This window comes from Phyllobates terribilis, unplaced genomic scaffold (assembly GCF_046119375.1).
Source record: "Phyllobates terribilis strain yellow unplaced genomic scaffold, ASM4611937v1 Scaffold_5__5_contigs__length_657084704, whole genome shotgun sequence".
Lineage (NCBI taxonomy): Eukaryota > Metazoa > Chordata > Amphibia > Anura > Dendrobatidae > Phyllobates > Phyllobates terribilis.
Window position 1 is genome coordinate 124,791,882 of NW_027362765.1, and position 19,716 is coordinate 124,811,597.

Genomic DNA, 19,716 nt, shown 5'->3' on the forward strand with positions numbered 1-19,716 from the left:
TTGGCAGAAAATGTAGGCTGCTTAATAATGTGAGAGAGCCTTCTTAAGTAGTCTTGCCTTTCATTGGACACACCTGTCAAACTAATTAGCACAGGTGTCTGCAATTGCTTACAGTGATATAAAGAGCCCTGACACACATCACCATCAATGAGTTTAACTGACAAACAAACAAATTCTTCCCTTATCACTCCTAAACACTTTTTGCATAATAATTTGGAACGCAGTGTACATGTGCTTTTCCACAAAACACCAGCGGTTCACGTAGTGAATCTTACAGTTCTAACTTGCCAACCGTGGTCTGTATGGAGTTGTTCAATAAAGGGCCCAAAATTAAGATAACATAGATGGGAGAGGTCTCTATGAATAGGAATTCCTAAGTATTTGATACCCTGTGAGGGCCAGGCAAAAGGAAAGTTGGACTGGATGGAATCCTATATGGATTTGGGGAGGGAGATATCGAGGGCCTCAGACTTCGCTGCATTGATTTTAAAATTTGACCATGTAACAAAGTGATCTATTTCAGCCATAACAGCAGGGATGGATATATGTGATTGAGTGATATATACTAGGACATCATCAGCAAATAGAGAGCACTTGTACTCTGTGCCTCCCACCTCAATCCACCTAATATTGGGGTTATGGCGAATTGATGAGAGCAGGTGCTCCGTCACTAGGATGTATAAGAGAGGGGACAGAGGACATCCCTGCCTTGTCCCATTGGTGATTGTGAAAGGTGATGAAAATGTTCTGACGCACCCCCTGGGCCTTGGGACACCCGGAGCCGGACCCTTTTTGGTGGATGCTGGTGGTTGTAGTCTTCGTGGCGGCGACCCGGTTCCGTGGCTCAGGGCGGTCAAACCAGTGGCGGAACTATTTATGTGGTTTTGATGTTTAAATGTACGACTACGCCACCCGTGGATTGCGGTCAGAGTGAACCGCCGCTACAGGGCAGACCGCTGAGGCTGGTGTTGTGGGTGCAGCAGAGCGTAGCATAACTCCCCACGGGAGGAGTATAGCCTCAGGGCAGTGTATGCGGAGGATGGGGGTGATGGTGCAGGGCAGCAGCAGTAACGACACGGAGTCAGTGATGCAGTTCAGGGCCTTTACTCACAGTTCTTATTATCCAGACCACGTCTGCAGGTAACGGCTGCCCACGTCGTACTGTGCTCACCAGGTGAGGGGCTCAGACAACTCCCAGATAACTTTGGAGCACTTCACAGGACCCCCTTTGTGTGTCCTTTGTATGGCCTTTCTTACCAACACTTCTGTCCGGCTGCCTCGGGCCTCCTCTTGGTAAACTTGGCGCCAGTTTCCCTGACCCTATGTGGTGCCTTCCTAGCGGGTGTAGCGAGGGGCTGCGCCACATAAAATGTCAGAGCCTCCGGTTTCTAGCTGAGGGTCGTTTCCTGCCTCCACTAGTTCGGGGACCGGTCTCCCCCTTTGGCCTGACCCCTCCACGCAGGTGGATTCGGGCGTGCGGTGGCGACTCGCCCGTCCGCACCCCTGGGATCCCTTCATTCCTCGTTCCTGGAGCCTTCTCCGCTCCTCTTCCTTCCTTCTCCCTCTTCCAGGCCTGGGCCTCTGTTACTAGGCCCGCCTCCGGAGCAGAGCTCATGCAGAGCCCCTGCTCCCTGCCACTTCTGCTCAGACTTCTCTGCACTGAACTAAGATGGTGCCCACCTTTTATACTCCCTTCTCAATGCACCCAGGAACTGCTTCCTCCCTGCTCCTGCACTACAGGGTTCCCCTTCCTCAGTGTTCCCTCCCCCCACTCCAGCCAGGGACAGGGACTGTCGTGCCCATCTCAGGGGCATATTGGTCGCCCTGCCCCACGGCAATGTGGTGTAATGCATGCAGGTGTCGGGTCCTGATCCACACTACATCATTACCTGAGAGTGAGATATCACACCTCTGGGTAAGGTGCAATACCTCTGTAGCAACCGAGCCCTCAGGGTGCTACAGTTCCATTTATCTTCAGCCTAGGTGACGTATTGCGATACAGGGCCGTGATTTTGGCTATAAAAGGGTCCCCTAGACCCCTACCCCAAGCTTTTTAAGAGAATCATATATGGCGTGCCAGGAGACTCTATGGAATGCTTTCTCAGCATCCAACGAGAGTATCTAATTACAAATTTTTAACTGCATCTAGCCCAGGAAATACTTTGTGCCTAGTAGCAGTGTCTGCTAGTCAGCGGATTATCCCGGCTGTTAAGCAAGCTACACCACCTGTAGTTTGGACACTTAATTTTTTCAAAGGAAATGCTTCGGGACCACGGGATACTCAGTGAAGAGCATCAGGAGGCACCCCAAGGCATAGGGGCTCGGACTGGCAGTAGGATGCCTTGCGGTGGACAGCCGAGCTCGATCCTTATAAAAGCTTTTTAACTGCAGCAGCTTTAGTGGACGCTACTGGAGCTGGAATTACGCGGCTGCTGGCATGAGACTTGCCCTCCAATAGATCCTTGTAAATGGATTTAAAGTGTATTTATTCAAATTAGAGAGACAATTTAAATTAAAAAGCTTAGAGCTGCCTCCACCACAGGGGGGCTCGCTCGACCCACCAGCGGACAGGCACCAGTATTGGGAGAGGGGGGCTGGCCATCAGGGTTCACCGCGGCTCTGGCACAAACCCGGCGACACGGAGGTGGCACGGGCAGGAGCGGACTGACCGTGTCTGCTTCTCACTTTTTGGATTTTAGAAGGGCATGACATGCCTATATCTGTGTCTCCCCCTCCTTTTACTCCTCCACCTCTTTTATTTTCGCATGACTATATGTACTTGTCACTTTTCCATGTGTTAGTTATGTCTTCTGAGCAGTTTGTCAGCTTTTGGACACCTTTGAAGGTGTTTTCTATGTGTTTCTATGTGTTTTTGTTTGCCTGCCATTGGTTTTAACGGTGTTCGAAGGTGTTCGACGAACAGTTCGACGAACAGTTCGGCGAACACACGGGTGTTCGACGAACCGAACCGAACTCGAACACTACGGGGGTGGCTCAACACTAGTCGGGAGACATATGCTAGAATACCCGATGCGTTAGAATTGGGCCACCATCTAGTAGTAGTTATATTCTTGTACATAGGGAGCAGTATTATAGTAATTATATCCTTGAACGTAGGGGGCAGTATTATAGTAGTTATATTCTTGTACATAGGGAGCAGTTTTATAGTAGTTATATTCTTGTACATAGGGAGTAGTATTATAGTAGTTATTTTCTTGTACATAGGGGGCAGTATTATAGTAGTTATATTCTTGTACATAGGAGGCAGTATTATACTAGTTATATTCTTGTACATATAGGCCGTATTATAGTAGTTATATTCTTGTACATAGGGGGCAGTATTATACTAGTTATATTCTTGTATATAGGGGGCAGTATTATAGTAGATATATTCTTGTACATAAGGGGCAGTATTATACTAGTTATATTCTTGTACAAAGGGGCAGTATTATACTAGTTATATTCTTGTACATAGGAGGCAGTATTATAGTAGTTATATTCTTGTATATAGGGGCAGTATTATACTAGTTATATTCTTGTAAATAGAGGCAGTATTATAGTAGATATATTCTTGTACATAGGAGGCAGTATTATAGTAGCTATATTCTTGTACATAGGGGGCAGTATTATAGTAATTATATTCTTGTACATAGGGGGCAGTGTTATACTAGTTATATTCTTGTATATAGGGGGCAGTATTATGCTAGTTATATTCTTGTATATAAGGGGCAGTATTATACTAGTTATATTCTTGTACAAAGGGGCAGTATTATACTAGTTATATTCTTGTACATAGGAGGCAGTATTATACTAGTTATATTCTTGTATATAGGGGGCAGTATTATAGTAGATATATTCTTGTACATAGGAGGCAGTATTATAGTAGCTATATTCTTGTACATAGGCGGCAGTATTATAGTAGTTATATTCTTGTACATAGAGGGCAGTATTAAAGTAATTATATTTTTGTACATAGGGGGCAGTATTATAGTAGTTATATTCTTGTATATAGGAGGCAGTATTATAGTAGTTACATTCTTGTGTATAGGGGGCAGTATTATAGTAGTTATATTCTTGTACATAGCTCGCAGTATTATAGTAGTTATATTCTTGTATATAGGGAGCAGTATTATAGTAATTATATTCTTGTACATAGGGGGCAGTATTATACTAGTTATATTCTTGTACATAGGAGGCAGTATTATACTAGTTATATTCTTGTATATAGGAGGCAGTATTATACTAGTTATATTCTTGTATATAGAGACAATATTATAGTAGATATATTCTTGTACATAGGAGGCAGTATTATAGTAGTTATACTCTTGTACATAGGGGGCAGTGTTATAGTAGTTATATTCTTGTACATAGAGGGCAGTATTATAGTAGTTATATTCTTGTATATAGGGGGCAGTATTATAGTAATTATATTCTTGTACATAGGGGGCAGTATTATACTAGTTATATTCTTGTACATAGGAGGCAGTATTATACTAGTTATATTCTTGTATATAGGGGGCAGTATTATAGTAGTTATATTCTTGTACATAGTGGGCAGTATTATAGTAGTTGTATTCTTGTACATAGGGGCAGTATTATAGTAGTTATATTCTTGAATATAGGGGCAGTATTATAGTGGGTATATTCTTGTACATAGGGGCAGTATCATAGAAGTTATATTCTTGTACATAGGGGTCAGTATTATAGAAGTTATATTCTTGTACATAGGGGCAGTATTATAGTAGTTATATTCTTGTACATAGGGGTCAGCATTACAGAAGTTATATTCTTGTACATAGGGGGCAGTATTATAGTAGTTATATTCTTGTACATAGGGGGCAGTATTATACTAGTTATATTCTTGTATATAGGGGGCAGTATTATACTAGTTATATTCTTGTACACAGGGGGCATTATTATACTAGTTATATTCTTGTACAAAGGGGGCAGTATTATAGTAGTTATATTCTTGTATAAAGGGGGCAGTATTATAGTAGTTATATTCTTGTACATAGGGGCAGTATTATAGTAGTTGTATTCTTGTATATAGGAGGCAGTATTATAGTAGTTGTATTCTTGTACATAGGGGCAGTATTATAGTAGTTATATTCTTGAATATAGGGGCAGTATTATGGTGGGTATATTCTTGTACATAGGGACAGTATTATAGAAGTTATATTCTTGTACATAGGGGTCAGTATTATAGAAGGTATATTCTTGTACATAGGGGTCAGTATTATAGAAGTTATATTCTTCTACATAGGAATCAGTATTATAGTAGTTATATTCTTGTACATAGGGGTCAGTATTATAGAAGTTATATTCTTGTACATAGGGGTCAGTATTATAGAAGTTATATTCTTGTACATAGGGGGCAGTATTATAGTAGTTATATTTTTGTACATAGGGGGCAGGATGATAGTATAGTAGTTATATTCATGTACAGTACAGACCAAAAGTTTGGACACACCTTCTCATTTAAAGATTTTTCTGTATTTTTATGACTATGAAAATTGTACATTCACACTGAAGGCATCAAAACTATGAATTAACACATGTGGAATTATATACTTAACAAAAAAGTGTGAAACAGCTGAAAATATGTCTTATATTCTAGGTTCCTCAAAGTAGCCACCTTTTGCTTTGATGACTGCTTTGCACACTCTTGGAATTCTCTTGATGAGCTTCAAGAGGTAGTCACTGGAAATGGTCTTCCAACAATCTTGAAGGAGTTCCCAGATATGCTTAGCACCTGTTGGCCCTTTTGCCTTCACTCTGCGGTCCAGCTCACCCCAAACCATCTCGATTGGGTTCAGGTCTGGTGACTGTGGAGGCCAGGTCATCTGGCGTAGCACCCCATCACTCTCCTTCTTGGTCAAATAGCCCTTACACAGCCTGGAGGTGTGTTTGGGGTCATTGTCCTGTTGAAAAATAAATGATGGTCTAACTAAACGCAAATCGGATGGAATAGCATGCCGCTGCAAGATGCTGTGGTAGCCATGCTGGTTCAGTATGCCTTCAATTTTGAATAAATCCCCAACAGTGTCACCAGCAAAGCACCGCCACACCATCACACCTCCTCCTCCATGCTTCACGGTGGGAACCAGGCATGTAGAGTCCATGCGTTCACCTTTTCTGCGTCGCACAAAGACACGGTGGTTGGAACCAAAGATCTCAAATTTGGACTCATGAGACCAAAGCACAGATTTCCACTGGTCTAATGTCCATTCCTTGTGTTCTTTAGCCCAAACAAGTCTCTTCTGCTTGTTGTCTGTCCTTTGGTTTCCTAGCAGCTATTTTACCATGAAGGCCTGCTGCACAAAGTCTCCTCTTAACAGTTGTTGTAGAGATGTGTCTGCTGCTAGAACTCTGTGTGGCATTGACCTGGTCTCTAATCTGAGCTGCTGTTAACCTGCGATTTCTGAGGCTGGTGACTCGGATAAACTTATACTCAGAAGCAGAGGTGACTCTTGGTCTTCCTTTCCTGGGGCGGTCCTCATATGAGCCAGTTTCTTTGTAGCGCTTGATGGTTTTTGCAACTGCACTTGGGGACACTTTCAAAGTTTGCCCAATTTTTCGCACTGACTGACCTTCATTTCTTAAAGTAATGATGGCCACTCATTTTTCTTTACCTAGCTGCTTTTTTCTTGCCATAATACAAATTCTAACAGTCTATTCAGTAGGACTATCAGCTGTGTATCCATCAGACTTCTGCACAACACAACTGATGGTCCCAACCCCATTTATAAGGCAAGAAATCCCACTTATTAAACCTGACAGGGCACACCTGTGAAGTGGAAACCATTTCCGGTGACTACCTCTTGAAGCTCATCAAGAGAATGCCAAGAGTGTGCAAAGCAGTCATCAAAGCAAAAGGTGGCTACTTTGTAGAACCTAGAATATAAGACATATTTTCAGTTGTTTCACACTTTTTTGTTAAGTATATAATTCCACATGTGTTAATTCATAGTTTTGATGCCTTCAGTGTGAATGTACAATTTTCATAGTCATGAAAATACAGAAAAATCTTTAAGTGAGAAGGTGTGTCCAAACTTTTGGTCTGTACTGTACATAGGGGACAGTATTATATTAGTTATATTCTTGTACATACAGGGCATTATTATATTCTGTTACATAGCAGGAGGTAGGATTATAGTAGTCATATTCTTGTTTATGGGGGCTGTATTATAGTAGTCATATTATTGTACATAGGATGCAGTAGTATACAGAGAACTACAATTATAGTAGTTAGATTTTTCCCCATAAGGAAGAGTGTTGTGTTCTTGTGTGCCAATGTAATTGGGAAATTCACAGTGTTCATTATGAGTGCAGTATACACTGATTTAGGCATACCATCTGTAGGCTAATTCAGACACATTGCTTGTTATTTACCTTCATGCATCAGCTAAATATTTAACCCGTCCTCCACAATTCTTCATTCCACCATTGTGAATTGATTGTCACGTGTCTTGAGTTGTCTGCTTGCAGCACCTTTGTGTCTTCCTTACCGATACATTGCCTTGGTATACTTATTTGCTGTCTGCATGAAAATGCCATCTTATATGTGATTTCTCCATGATACATTGTTTCTGTCATCAAAACAATGAATGTATAAATGTCGAATGTTCCAATAATCCACAGGTATTGGAACGCTCCTTGTATAGGCTTTAAGACCAGCCTTGCACTTTAAAAGTACCCCATTTTTAGCCTTTACTTTTAAAGGGAATTTGACCACTTTACGTTTGTTAATGATCAGTTGACTTTAGAGCAACGGTCTTCAACCCAAAACGCAATCATCCTGCATATTCTGAAAGCCTGAGACTGGATAGACACCGTTTGAAGTCAACTACTTTGATAATTCCATATACTATGAGTCTAAAAGGACAGATGTCTGTCTATTACAAGTGCCAATGGACCATATAACAAGTCATTCAGCAGTCACTCGCCATAATAATCAGTCACCTGTAATACTCCTAGCAGATGTAGTCATTTAAAGGGAATCTGTCAGCAGGTTTATGCCATGTAATCTGACAGCAGCATGATGTAGGGATAGAGCCTGATTTCAGTGATATTACACTCACTTTACTGGGTTGATAGAATCACAGTTTTCTCTGCTGAAAATCTAGCTGAGCTCTGAATGCTGAGCCCTTTATAACCCTGCCCACACCTCTGATTGGCAACTGTTGGACAAGGAGGCACCAAGCAGCTCTTCCTGTAGTGATAATCTCCTGCTGATAAAACACTGATTGTATGGAAACAGTAAAACACAGTCCAGTAAGTGACACATTGCTGGAATCAGGGTCTCTGCCTCTACATTATGCTACTCGTAGATTAAGCCTGCTGTCAAATTCTCTTTAATGACTTTACTTTTTTACCTTATATAAGGATAATGCGGTCACATAAAACTGATGTAGGCTTCTCCTAATGTGACATACCTTTGGATCTCCATATCACTGCCTTAGTCACTGCTTGGCTCAGCAGGAAGGCCAGTACAATAAACAGAAGAACTTCTGTATGTATTCCTATTGGTATAAGAAGATTTAGTTTTTAGTGGTGGAGTCATTTACAGGCTGAGATTAAAAAATGTTACGAACGTATTCTCAGTTGGCGTTGGTCAAAGAAGTTTCACTGCAATGGTCTAGGAGGTTTAAAGCAGGTTTTGCATTGCTCATTCATATACATATTTCTTTTGCACCCTATTAATCTTACAAGTTGCTTTCTGAATTATTTGTCAGCACCTTTATTTTTTTGTCCAGCAGCCAGAAAGTGAGCTTGAAGGAGAGGGTGTTTTCTAGCCCCAGAAATGTTGCTACAAAAGGAAAAGGTTCACCTCAGTCTCAAGGGGTGCGTCGTTCCCCCAGTGCTGATCAAAGCATGGAGGAGAGCCCAAGCAAGGTGCCCAAGAGCTGGAGCTTTGGAGATCGAGGACGGACTAGACAGGCTTTCCGCATCAAGGGATCAGCATCACGGCAGAACTCTGAAGGTGGGTTTATTGATGGACCTGATGTTATCTAGGACCATGGGTTAATAAACAAGTCCAGCTTCTCAATCGTCTAGGGTAGTAAAGAGTGTAATGCTATTTTTACTAATGACCTGTAGCCCTGGTCGTTTGTGAAAAGATTAATGCTTGTAACCCTGGTCTTCATTGATCCTGGAGGAGTTAAAGGGAAGTTGTCATCAGAAAATTTGATTTTTATGTTTAACTTTTTGACAATGTTTTTTATTTTTCATATCAAGATCTGTATAAAGAAATAGAAATATTGCAATTTTCGCATTGACCACTGGGGCTATTTTAGACTTTTTTCAGGAAACGTTTTCAGCAGTCTCATTATCATCACTGGCAGAATTGCCATGAAGGGTAACAGTAACCACCAATTGCAAATTGGTAATGTCACAGCTAATATTGCTCCCGCTCCCTTCCTAATGACCTTGCACATGCTCATTAGAAGCTTCATTGCAATGGATAGAGTTTAGGTGAGTTTATGGTTGTTAATGTACACGTGAATTTCCTGCAAGAACAGGATGTTAGAGACTAGAATAACTCCAGTTGCAAAAATCGGAAGATGTCTAATCCTTATTTTTTTTAATATACAGATTGTGTTCTGAAAAGTAAAAGAAAAAAATATGCATTATAAAAACCTAATTTAAACGAATCATTTGCTGATGACCCATTTACTTTAAGGCTTGCGGTTGAACTTGTGGTCTGGAATAATGTAAAAATTAATGCTGAAATAGTATCTCTGGTAGTCTAGAGCAGAGAAAGATTTAATACATACTTTCCTGGCAGTCCGTGATAGCGAAGTGATAAAACCATGTTTCTCCCGTGGTAAAAGATAGTGTAGGACTTAAAGGGGTTGTCCACTTCTCGGACAACTTTTTCTGAATCCCTATGTTCCTTCCCAGTAAAATTGTTCCAGTGCTGTCGGCTTTGGCTCTCCCGGTGTTTGCGTGACATTATTATGTTATGTAGTCCCTGTGGCTAATCAGTATTGGCTTCACTCTCCTCTCCTATGGACATAATTGACATCTGAAGGAAGTGAGAGGCAACAGCAGCGGCTATCGCTTCATCCGGATGTTTTGATTTGCCTGACGGCGTGGAGAGTGAAGTCAGCGCTGATTGGCCGGAATGTCACGTAATCCCCGAGAAAACCAGTACCAACACCGGAGGGGAGTATAGGTGTTATTATTTTACTGCGGGAGGGGGGGGGGGCATGGGTTTTCAGAAGGGGTTGTCCAAGTAGTGGACAACCCCTTCTAAAGAGGTTGTCCGGTCACACATATTAATGACCTATCCATATCCGATCAGTTTGGGTCCAACACCCAGCACCAATCGGCTGTTAGAAGCTCCGGCAGCCACTGGATGTGAACAATTTGAATGGAGCTGATATAGTAGCTGTTCTGCCGTACTCAGCAGCAGCACCTACACACTGAATGGATATGAAAGTATTTACATCCAGCAGCTGCATAGAGTAAATTGGTGTCGGACCCCCACCGATTTCATATTGATGACCTATCCTATGTCATCTAGAATAGTACAGTTACTGATCCTTGAGTCCCTTATGGTCTATGGCAATAATAATTATTATTAATAATAATAATAATAATAATAATAATATAATGCTCCATACAGTATAATGGGCCCCATATAATGCTCCATACAGAATAATGGGCCCCACATGATGCTCCATACAATATAATGGGCCCTACATAGTGCTCCATACTGTATAATAGCCCTATATGGTGCTCCAGACTGTATAATGGCCCCACGGGGTGCTCCAGACTGTATAATGGCTCCCGCATGGTGCTCCATACTGTATAATGGTCTCACCTGGTGCTCCATACTGTATAATTGCCCCACATTAAAAAATAAATAAAATAACTACTCACCTCTGCCCGTTCCAACTCTGATCTGGTCTCTTCATATATCACAGTCCTACCTGTGGGCACGCACGCCATCTCGTCAGCACTGCCACCGCCACCCTCCCCCTCCTCAGCACATGTACCATCCCCTCATCACTAGAGCCGCCACCCTCTCCCTCCTCAGCACGCACGCCATCCCCTCATCACTAGCGCTGACACCCTCCTCAGAACACACGCAGACTGATGGGAGAGCAAGTGGCCTGGTAGGACAGAATGCGTGCAGAGGCGAGTGGCCGCGGCACTCGTTATGAGGGGCATGGCACGCAGGCTGTGGAGAGTGGTGGCGGCGCTAGTGCTGATGAGATGGCACTTGTGCCCATCGGGAGGCCTCTGCGTGCCCACTCTGGCACGCGTGCCATATGTTCGCCACCACTGGTCTAGGGTAAAACAGGGATTAATATCCTCCATGTTGACTCTGGATATTTGTTTCTAAGATTAAAATTTTGTTTTTAAATAAGATAATTTATAAAAATAAAATAAAATCACATAGCCCATATAAATGTTCCATGTGCTGTAATTTGGCAACTGGAGACGTAGGTAATTTAGCCCAATGTTTTATAGTAGTATTAGTAGTATATTATTTCCTCCCACCTTTCTCCTTCCTTTGTTCTCGGTTGTGTGACCTACTCTTATATTAGTAATAATCTTAAAAAAAAAAAAAATCTCCTTCTCTTTGCTTAAATAATATGATTTATGGAGGGTTTTCCACCCAGCAGCCAGCCTCCCTGGGGAGGAGATTCCTGAGGACAACCGGAGCTGCAACTGTGAGTTTCTTGCTGAAGACCTGACACCTGGTCTTAAGGCTTCAATTCGAGCCGTGTGGTAAGTCTTCCAAATGTCACCAATTCATCCACAAAGAAGAACTAGATTGCTCGATGACTGACCTATTTACTGTTTCTTTAGCGTAATGAAATTTATGGTATCAAAGCGGAAATTCAAGGAAAGTCTCCGACCCTATGATGTGATGGATGTGATAGAGCAGTATTCAGCTGGACATCTCGACATGCTTGCACGTATCAAAAATCTGCAGTCCAGGCAAGGAATCTTCTCAACTTCTCTTCTTGCCATACACACACAATAATATACACATCTATGAGCAGATCCTTCAAACTACTACAGAATCTGAGGTCAATAGCATGTAAACTGTGGGTAGCCATGTAGAGAATATGGACTACACCACAATGTTAACCCCTCAGTTATAGGATATATATATATATATATATATATATATATATATATATATATTGCATTCAATTACCCAAATGATTCCAGAACTTGTATGTAGAAATGTTGATATCATTGTCGGATTATGGTTCACATTGTCTGATGTGTATCCATGCAACCCAGAGTGTATTCGAGTGGTGAAATATGGCTGGCGCAGAGCTGCTTCATGCTCCCTATTGGGGATAACATGTTCGGCCATTTGGTTTAATTGACCGCAGATGTGATTACCTCTGATAAAAGCGCCGAGTATCAATAGCTTGCTGAACTTAAATACCTACATGGATTATAAGGAGGAAAATTGGTCCAAGTTATGCTGAGATCATAAAGGTGGCTTCAAGGTAAACAGGATCATGGAGAATTGATCAGTGCTAAGTCCCATGATATAGGGAGGACATATTGTAAAATTCGCCCGTCCAAGCCCATGTGACATCGAATACATGAGCAAAATCGGATGGCAGACGGACTCATAAAAACGTATCTTAAAAAATAGTGATGGCTAACCATCAAGAATTTAACTTAAAGGGAGTCTGTTTCCTCCAAAATGAATTTTATCAAGCTATACATTGATATAGAGGTTTTAGCTCGTATAAAAATCAAATTAGCACTGTACCTTTTTGCAAATGAGGGAGTTCCGGTGCACCATCATCCTTTTGCATGTTGAATGCTTTCCCCACTTCTTATAATCAGCGGTCACTTCCCAGAGCAAGCTCAGCCTAAAGTCATGTGTGCGCACTGGCACTGCCTGAGCCTGAACTCGCACATAGTGTCGGCGTGCACATAATGTGACTGGGCGCGTTCTCCTGCCGTGTTCTTCTCTGCTGACGCCACTTGCTACGCTTCCGGTTGTATCAATGTAGCAAGCATAGAGGAGCCAAAGAGGAGAACTTTTCACTGTATGTGCTTGCGGCCGGACACAGGCAGTGTCTAAGTACACACACACTCAACGTCGCTCTCAGATACGAGTGCTATCAATCAGAAGTGGGGGAAGCTCCCAAAATGCAAAATGAAGGGTCGTAACGGTGCACCAAGTTCTTGACTGTTCCAAGGGTACCCCTTCATTCACATGCGAATTAAAAGTTATTTTCTCAGGCCATATTTTCTATGGTTTCCATAGGGGTCAAGTCCTCTGTATTTTTATATAGATTGTCTAAAATGCATTTGGAGAGTGAAATACTCCCTTTGGAACAAAGTTGTTGCTTAACTTCACACTTGAGAATAAAAATAAGTGGATTTCATCCAAAGTGCTTGTGACCGTGTTGGTGCCTTCCATATTAGTGCCTTTAGTCTTGCTATGTAATTACCGGTATGTTTTCTAATCATGAATGAAACTAATTATTAGAAACATTTGACCTTCCAAATGGGAAGGATTTGCACTTGTGAAAATGTAAAAGTAACTTGTAAAGAGTTTATTCTAGCTGCCAACTTTTTGGATGTTATCAGGAGTGCAAGGTTTTCAACCAGTGTGGAGTAGATAGTAGGTAGAGGACTAGTAGATTTCCATGTTGGACAACCATACTCTTCATAGTTTAGAGTGTGCCCAGTTATTGATAATTTTTGGACAGCTTCCTCTGAGCCTAAAGTCTCCGTCCATGATTCCTCAGTTCGCCACCTAACATGAGATCCACAAAAAGTAGGTTAAAATAAATTCTGATGTTCTTGACAATCAAAGAAAAGTTAACTTGACTTTTGTCTCAGGGTATTGAAGTTATCTTCTATTTAGCCAAGTTTGAGATGATGTTATTTAAGGTCATTAATAACACAGGTCTACAAAACAATTTTTCTTTCAGGTGCCAAGGTTTCTTGAATGGATTTAGGGTATTTTTAGCTGAATTCAAAAATCCCATTACTTTTGCTGAACTGGTTCTAGTTTTTGAAATAATTCATCCATGAAAATAATGGGACCTGTGTGTGATAACAAATGCAGTAGCTTTTGGTCTTTTGACTCTTTACTAGTGTCATAGATAATGAAATATCCCATATAATTATTTTGTATTTCAATTTGTAGGTTTATAATGCTGTAAAAGCGACTTTTTGAAGCCAGAATTCTACTGTAATTAATTAACTATTAAATATCTCAGAAACTAGAGCCAATCTGGCAAAATGGAAGTCATATTCGTAAACAGCACCATAAACTTAATTTAAAACCATTCAGACATCCTTATCACCAAAATCACTGTATACTTCTAGAAGATAACGTCAACTCCTGATTAGTTGGGTCACGGTTGGCATTAGCCTCTGATAAATTCCAGTTTCACCACCAATTACACTCTGACCTGCATACGTATGATGATTACTCCCGTGACCAGTTGTGTGTCTTGTGTCATATTGTGTATTTTTTTCACTTCTCCATCATGACGCACAAACCCTCTCTATACTTTCACACTGTGTTTGTCACCTTGAACCATAGGAATATATGTTGATCTATATCCAGTATTCCAACCAGGATATTGCTACATATATACATGCAAATATATTCCAGCCATCCTAGACTTTGACTGGTGGTTTTGCAGCAACCTATACATTGACACAGCTGAATTCAGCCAAATGGAATATATTTCCAATCTATTGAAAAATTTTCCCTTTTGAATTTTTCCCAACGTTGCTTCATTATGCATTTTTGCTGGTGTTTTGTTTTTCTATTTACTTTGCCAGGATAGATATGATTGTGGGTCCCCCACCCCCTTCAACACCCCGGCATAAGAAGTACCCTACCAAAGGATCAGTGCATTCTACCAAAGAATCTCCCTTGTACTCTCCTAGGTTAGGATTCACCAAAATGCCTCTTTGTATGGACTGCTTTCATTTTTTATTTCCTTTCTTGAAGGCGAACCTCTTCCAGTCCATGGTTTGTGATGGCATGTAGATGCTGGGAAAACCTAGGGGAATGACACAAGAAATTTCATGTAGGATTTAAGGAAGAACCTCCATTTTTCTTATGAGAGCATTGGCTTTTATGGACACACGTAAGGTCCAAAACTGCCCAAATCCACAATAGTATAAGACCTTAACATAAGTTTCTGTATTTTAGTGATGACCTGATAAGCATTTCTAGAGAACGATAGTCGGGAAGCTCCAGAATTGTCAGTGACCTCAAAAACTTGGTGCATGGTCAACAGGGTGATTCCTTTTAAAGGAACACTAAACCTAACTTCTGTCTACTCTACTAAATGGTATCAAATGAGGTCTACTTGGGTTTAGTGCTTTTAAGATATAGGTTTTATAGCTTGAACATCATATGAAACAAAGAATTTTGTAGGATGAGATCTAGGGAAGCATAGTGCCCACTGGTTAGGGAGATACAAAGTTGTCAAGGTGACCCATGCAGAAGGTAAGTGTCCATCACATAAATGGGTGAAAGGGGTTTGCTGGTATCATTTTCTCTTTTTTTGAGCTAAAACGAGGTTGAGAAGACAAGCATCCTCCTTTGTTTTATCTGTTGCTTGTCTTTCTTTTCTGCTCTGGGTTCTACCTTGTTTTATGCATGCACGCATGTGTTCTAATGGAGCATGACAAAGATGGCATCGTGGCTGAAAATGAGCAGCATTTTTATGTTTCTTTTAATGTATTTTTTTTCTAAATAAATCATCTTGAGATCCCGCCAAAGATTAGGATCTTAGAAGGGAGGAACCAATGTTGAGTAGATGTTGAGGTTATATAATCATGGGCATCTTCTCTGGCTTTGATAACACCTTTCCATACACTGTTATTTATTAGAAGGGGTTTCCCTGCTCAGGACATCATCTTTTAAGCTACAGATGAGAGCCATGTCCACAACAGTTCTCAATTGTAGGTTTCTTCTGGATAACATGGCTTTTCATTGACTAAAATGGTCATCTTCTGAGCAACTCTTCAAAGTAGAGAGCCATAACTTGGCACTGGGTGAGAACTAATGAGCCAAACTAACCATTGTTATGACTATCAATGGTGGTACAGTTGAAGTAGAGAGCAGCAAGATCTTTCCAGCTAAGTAATTGGGGTTTATAAAAGTTCTCAGCTCATACAAGACTGATCTCAAGTACTGACACCTTCTTCTCTGTACATTTAGGACAGCCCCACTGTTGTAAACTGGCAATTCAAGCTGTAGGTGAAAATTTCCAACAGTCTTTATTTGGATGACGTACTTTGTGAGCCAAGGTCATGTATAATTTAGCAAATCCAAAACATTACCTAGATGTATTCTAGCCAAAATCATGGGACCCAGTTGGTAAAGAAAAAAAAAAGTTGCCTGGATCCCTGGCAGTTGTTGTAGGCTGTTGCTTTCTGCCTTGCAGTATCCTGGCCCCTTCATCTTCTCTGCTGTCAATGTGTTTGTCTCTGTCCTCTCCATCCTTGCCCCTGCCACTCTCATTTAGTGCACGTGTCCCCATCACATATCATGCCGGCTGGTGGGAGCCACTCAGCATTCATGTGTGACATAGGCATAATGAACAGTACAAAGAGAACTGTGGGGGGTATCTGTAGATGTTGCACCTCAGATCAGCTTTTGGAAGGGTTATACAAGAGCGGATGTTCACTCATGCCACTGACATTTCCACCTCATTGCCCTTAAATTTCCAAGATGGACTTATAGGAGCTCAAAAAAATTCATTATAATTGATGAAAGGACATAAAATTAATCTTCTACCATAAAAAGGCCAAAATAATGAATTAATTCTACTGGAAATGTGAATATTGCACTCTTGTAGGACTTTTCACGTGTGCCTGGGACATAGTTTTTTTTTTTTTTTTTAGGTTAATGGCTTCCAATGGATACTAAAAAAAAAGTTTGAAGCCATTAGATGCTGAAATGTCTTCTAATGTAGACTGGGCTACAGTGCTAGAACTAGTTTGATTCTGTATTGCTTACTGGAATAGTAAGAATTTAAATCTGCTGTGACATTTGACTAATCTTTGGGCATTCTGGGGTATATTTGTGTTTCTGGTAGAGTGGACCAGATTGTCGGAAGAGGAGGTTCCATTACTGAGAAGGATAGGACTAAGGGAGCAACCGAACCTGAGATTCCTGAGGACCCAAGTATGATGGGTCGTTTGGGCAAAGTGGAAAAACAGGTAAGTAAATTTACAACAGGTATGTGAGAAATTTTACAATGTTAAATTTAGCTTTTGGTTATTTAGGAAATATCAGATTGAACCTTAAAATATCTTATCAAACCTTACAATTATGTTCACACGTGTTTATGTTGAGTTGAGATCACTATATTGTTCAGATGCTACCACGTCTCAGTAATTACACATTAGGCATTTTAATATGAATTAGCCTAGTGTAGGTGATTGTGGTAACCATTATGGTCTTTTCAGGTGCTGTCAATGGAGAAGAAACTTGACTTTTTGGTCAACATCTACATGCAAAGAATGGGCATCCCACCATCTGAAACAGAGGCTTACTTCGGGACCAAAGACCGTGAGCCTGCTCCTCCATATCACAGTCCAGAGGATAGTCGGGATCCTGTAGAAAGAAACGCCTGCATAACTAAAATTATTCGATCCACAAGCTCCATGGGCCAAAAAAACTATAGTGCTCCTCCTACACAGGGAACAACTACAACTTATTGCCCTCCATCTACATCATGGCAACAGCAGCAACAGCCGCCAAGCCACCGCCATAGCCATGGTTCTTCACCAGTAGGCGATCCTAATTCCATGGTAAGGATTCCTCCTCCCCCATCACATGAGCGCTCACTTTCTGCATTTGGAGGAAGTAGGATGGGGACAGGCGAAGAAGGATCTGCCAAACATAGAGACACAGCAGCCTTGAGAGATAGTGACACCTCCATATCAATTCCTTCAGTGGATCATGAAGAGTTGGAGCGTTCCTTCAGTGGCTTTAGCATTTCTCAGTCCAAGGAGAACCTAGACGTTTTGAACAATGGGGCAGTGGCGGGTCCTGGTCCCAGCAACAAAGTTCGTCCTTACATTGCAGAGGGAGAGTCAGACACAGACTCAGATCTCTGCACACCCTGTGGACCACCCCCCAGGTCAGCCACCGGTGAGGGACCATATGGTGATATGGGATGGCCAACTAGCAAATAAGTGGTTGCCTAGGGCTCTTTTGGACTTGTGTAGATATTGGCAACCAGCAATTCGTGTAATGACCCCAGAATAAAGGGTCTCCACATCTACATCTTCCTCCGAAGGTGCAACCACATCAACGAATTTAGTAGCAAATGTGAGAAAGAAATTTTTGATGCTAACATCTTCTGTTAGGCTGCCTCTAACTGCAGACCAGACTTGGTTGAACAGCCCAGTACTCTGGGGCAGGCACCCTGTTACCTTATGTGTCTGTTTGACATAGTTAAATGTTAGGTTCATTGGCCATTTGTCACTAGCTGTTAGGTTTGCAGATCAGTTGGCACTGGTTGATCTCGCGAGGTTCATCATCTCTTCACCACTGTTGACTTGTTGGAAGTTGGGACATCTTCGTAAGCCCCCTGGGCTACTTATAGACTGTTTTCTTACTCTCATGCATCTTCTTCACTGTACAGTGTTTTTATAGAACATTACAAATCTAGTCCATCTATTTTCACATTCTGCCATTACAAGTGTCTCCTTCTTCAACTGTAGAGTTTTATAGACCTCACGTTTTCAATGCCAGTGTATATAGCTGTACAGGATATTTAAGACCCCCTTTCAGACTTTTCTTCAGATGTACATTAATAGAACAATGATCCATTAATAGATCTTTGTTTACCATGTATACATTAATGTAATTATGGATAGAGACATATAATCTTTATTGGTCTCTTATGCATGTTGCAATGAAAAGTCCACATCATAGACCCCTATGACATCTTGTTTATCTCCAAATTTCTTCATTTCTCTTTCTGCATGTACCAAAAAGTGTGTCCCTTATTCTTATCTCAATAAACAAACTGTTTGCCAATAAAGCTGCCAACCCACAGGTCAGACAACTTAACTTTCTAACGAGTCCCATCCAGTTTACAGACATTGATGTCTCATCTGGTGCTGTTGATAGTTATATTAGGTCGGATAATGAAATTTCCACCACCTACTGCATGAAAAGGGCTAGATTTAATCAGTACAGCCCCCAATGTACCTAACTAATGTAAATATATCTACAATTGCGATGCCTTACACTTTTCTGTGGTCTAGAGGACGCTAGTGAGTTTTTACATTTGAAATTCTAATATTATATTCACTTAACCCAGCCGACCACAGTATCTCAAATGCAGACATTATATTTCCTAACGAGGGCTCATTATAGTGATATGCAACCAATATGTGTATGTTTTGGCTTTAGCAACTCATGATGAGCTACAAACTGGGAATGACCACCCAAAATCATGGTGTGCCATCCTATCTATATACTGATATTGAGGTGACAACCAATCGTAATTTGGTTCATGCTGCACTTAGGTGAATTTCTCTTCTATGGCGTTCCATCTAGCCAACATTTACTAAACAAATGGTAGGCTAATTTAAAGGAAGTTTCCATCTTCAGCATTTGTTTGTTTCTTGGCTTCTGCGGTTTCCCAAAGCTTCTACATAGCGCATAACAAGACTTGGCAATTGGTTAAAATTTTGAAGGCCACGGATAGAAGAAAGTTAGAGCCG

At 41.2% G+C, this 19,716-nt stretch overlaps 1 protein-coding gene across 12 annotated transcripts in view; it reads left to right on the forward strand.

The window, feature by feature from the left end:
• KCNQ2 (potassium voltage-gated channel subfamily Q member 2) overlaps positions 1-19,144 on the forward strand; it is a 119,691-nt gene extending 100,547 nt beyond the window's left edge. For 4 of the 12 annotated variants that reach the window (XM_073682926.1, XM_073682925.1, XM_073682927.1 and 1 more), the window contains 6 exons: positions 8,760-8,983; positions 11,634-11,742; positions 11,824-11,955; positions 14,797-14,904; positions 17,070-17,193; positions 17,443-19,144. In XM_073682926.1, coding sequence (XP_073539027.1) covers positions 8,760-8,983; positions 11,634-11,742; positions 11,824-11,955; positions 14,797-14,904; positions 17,070-17,193; positions 17,443-18,174 — 1,429 coding nt within the window. In that variant the 3' untranslated portion in view covers positions 18,175-19,144. Of the gene's footprint in view, positions 1-8,756; positions 8,984-11,633; positions 11,743-11,823; positions 11,956-14,796; positions 14,905-17,069; positions 17,194-17,442 lie in introns of all 12 variants that reach the window. The other 8 variants (XM_073682924.1, XM_073682920.1, XM_073682931.1 and 5 more) reach the window with 6 other exon arrangements.
• The last annotated feature ends 572 nt before the right edge of the window (positions 19,145-19,716 follow it).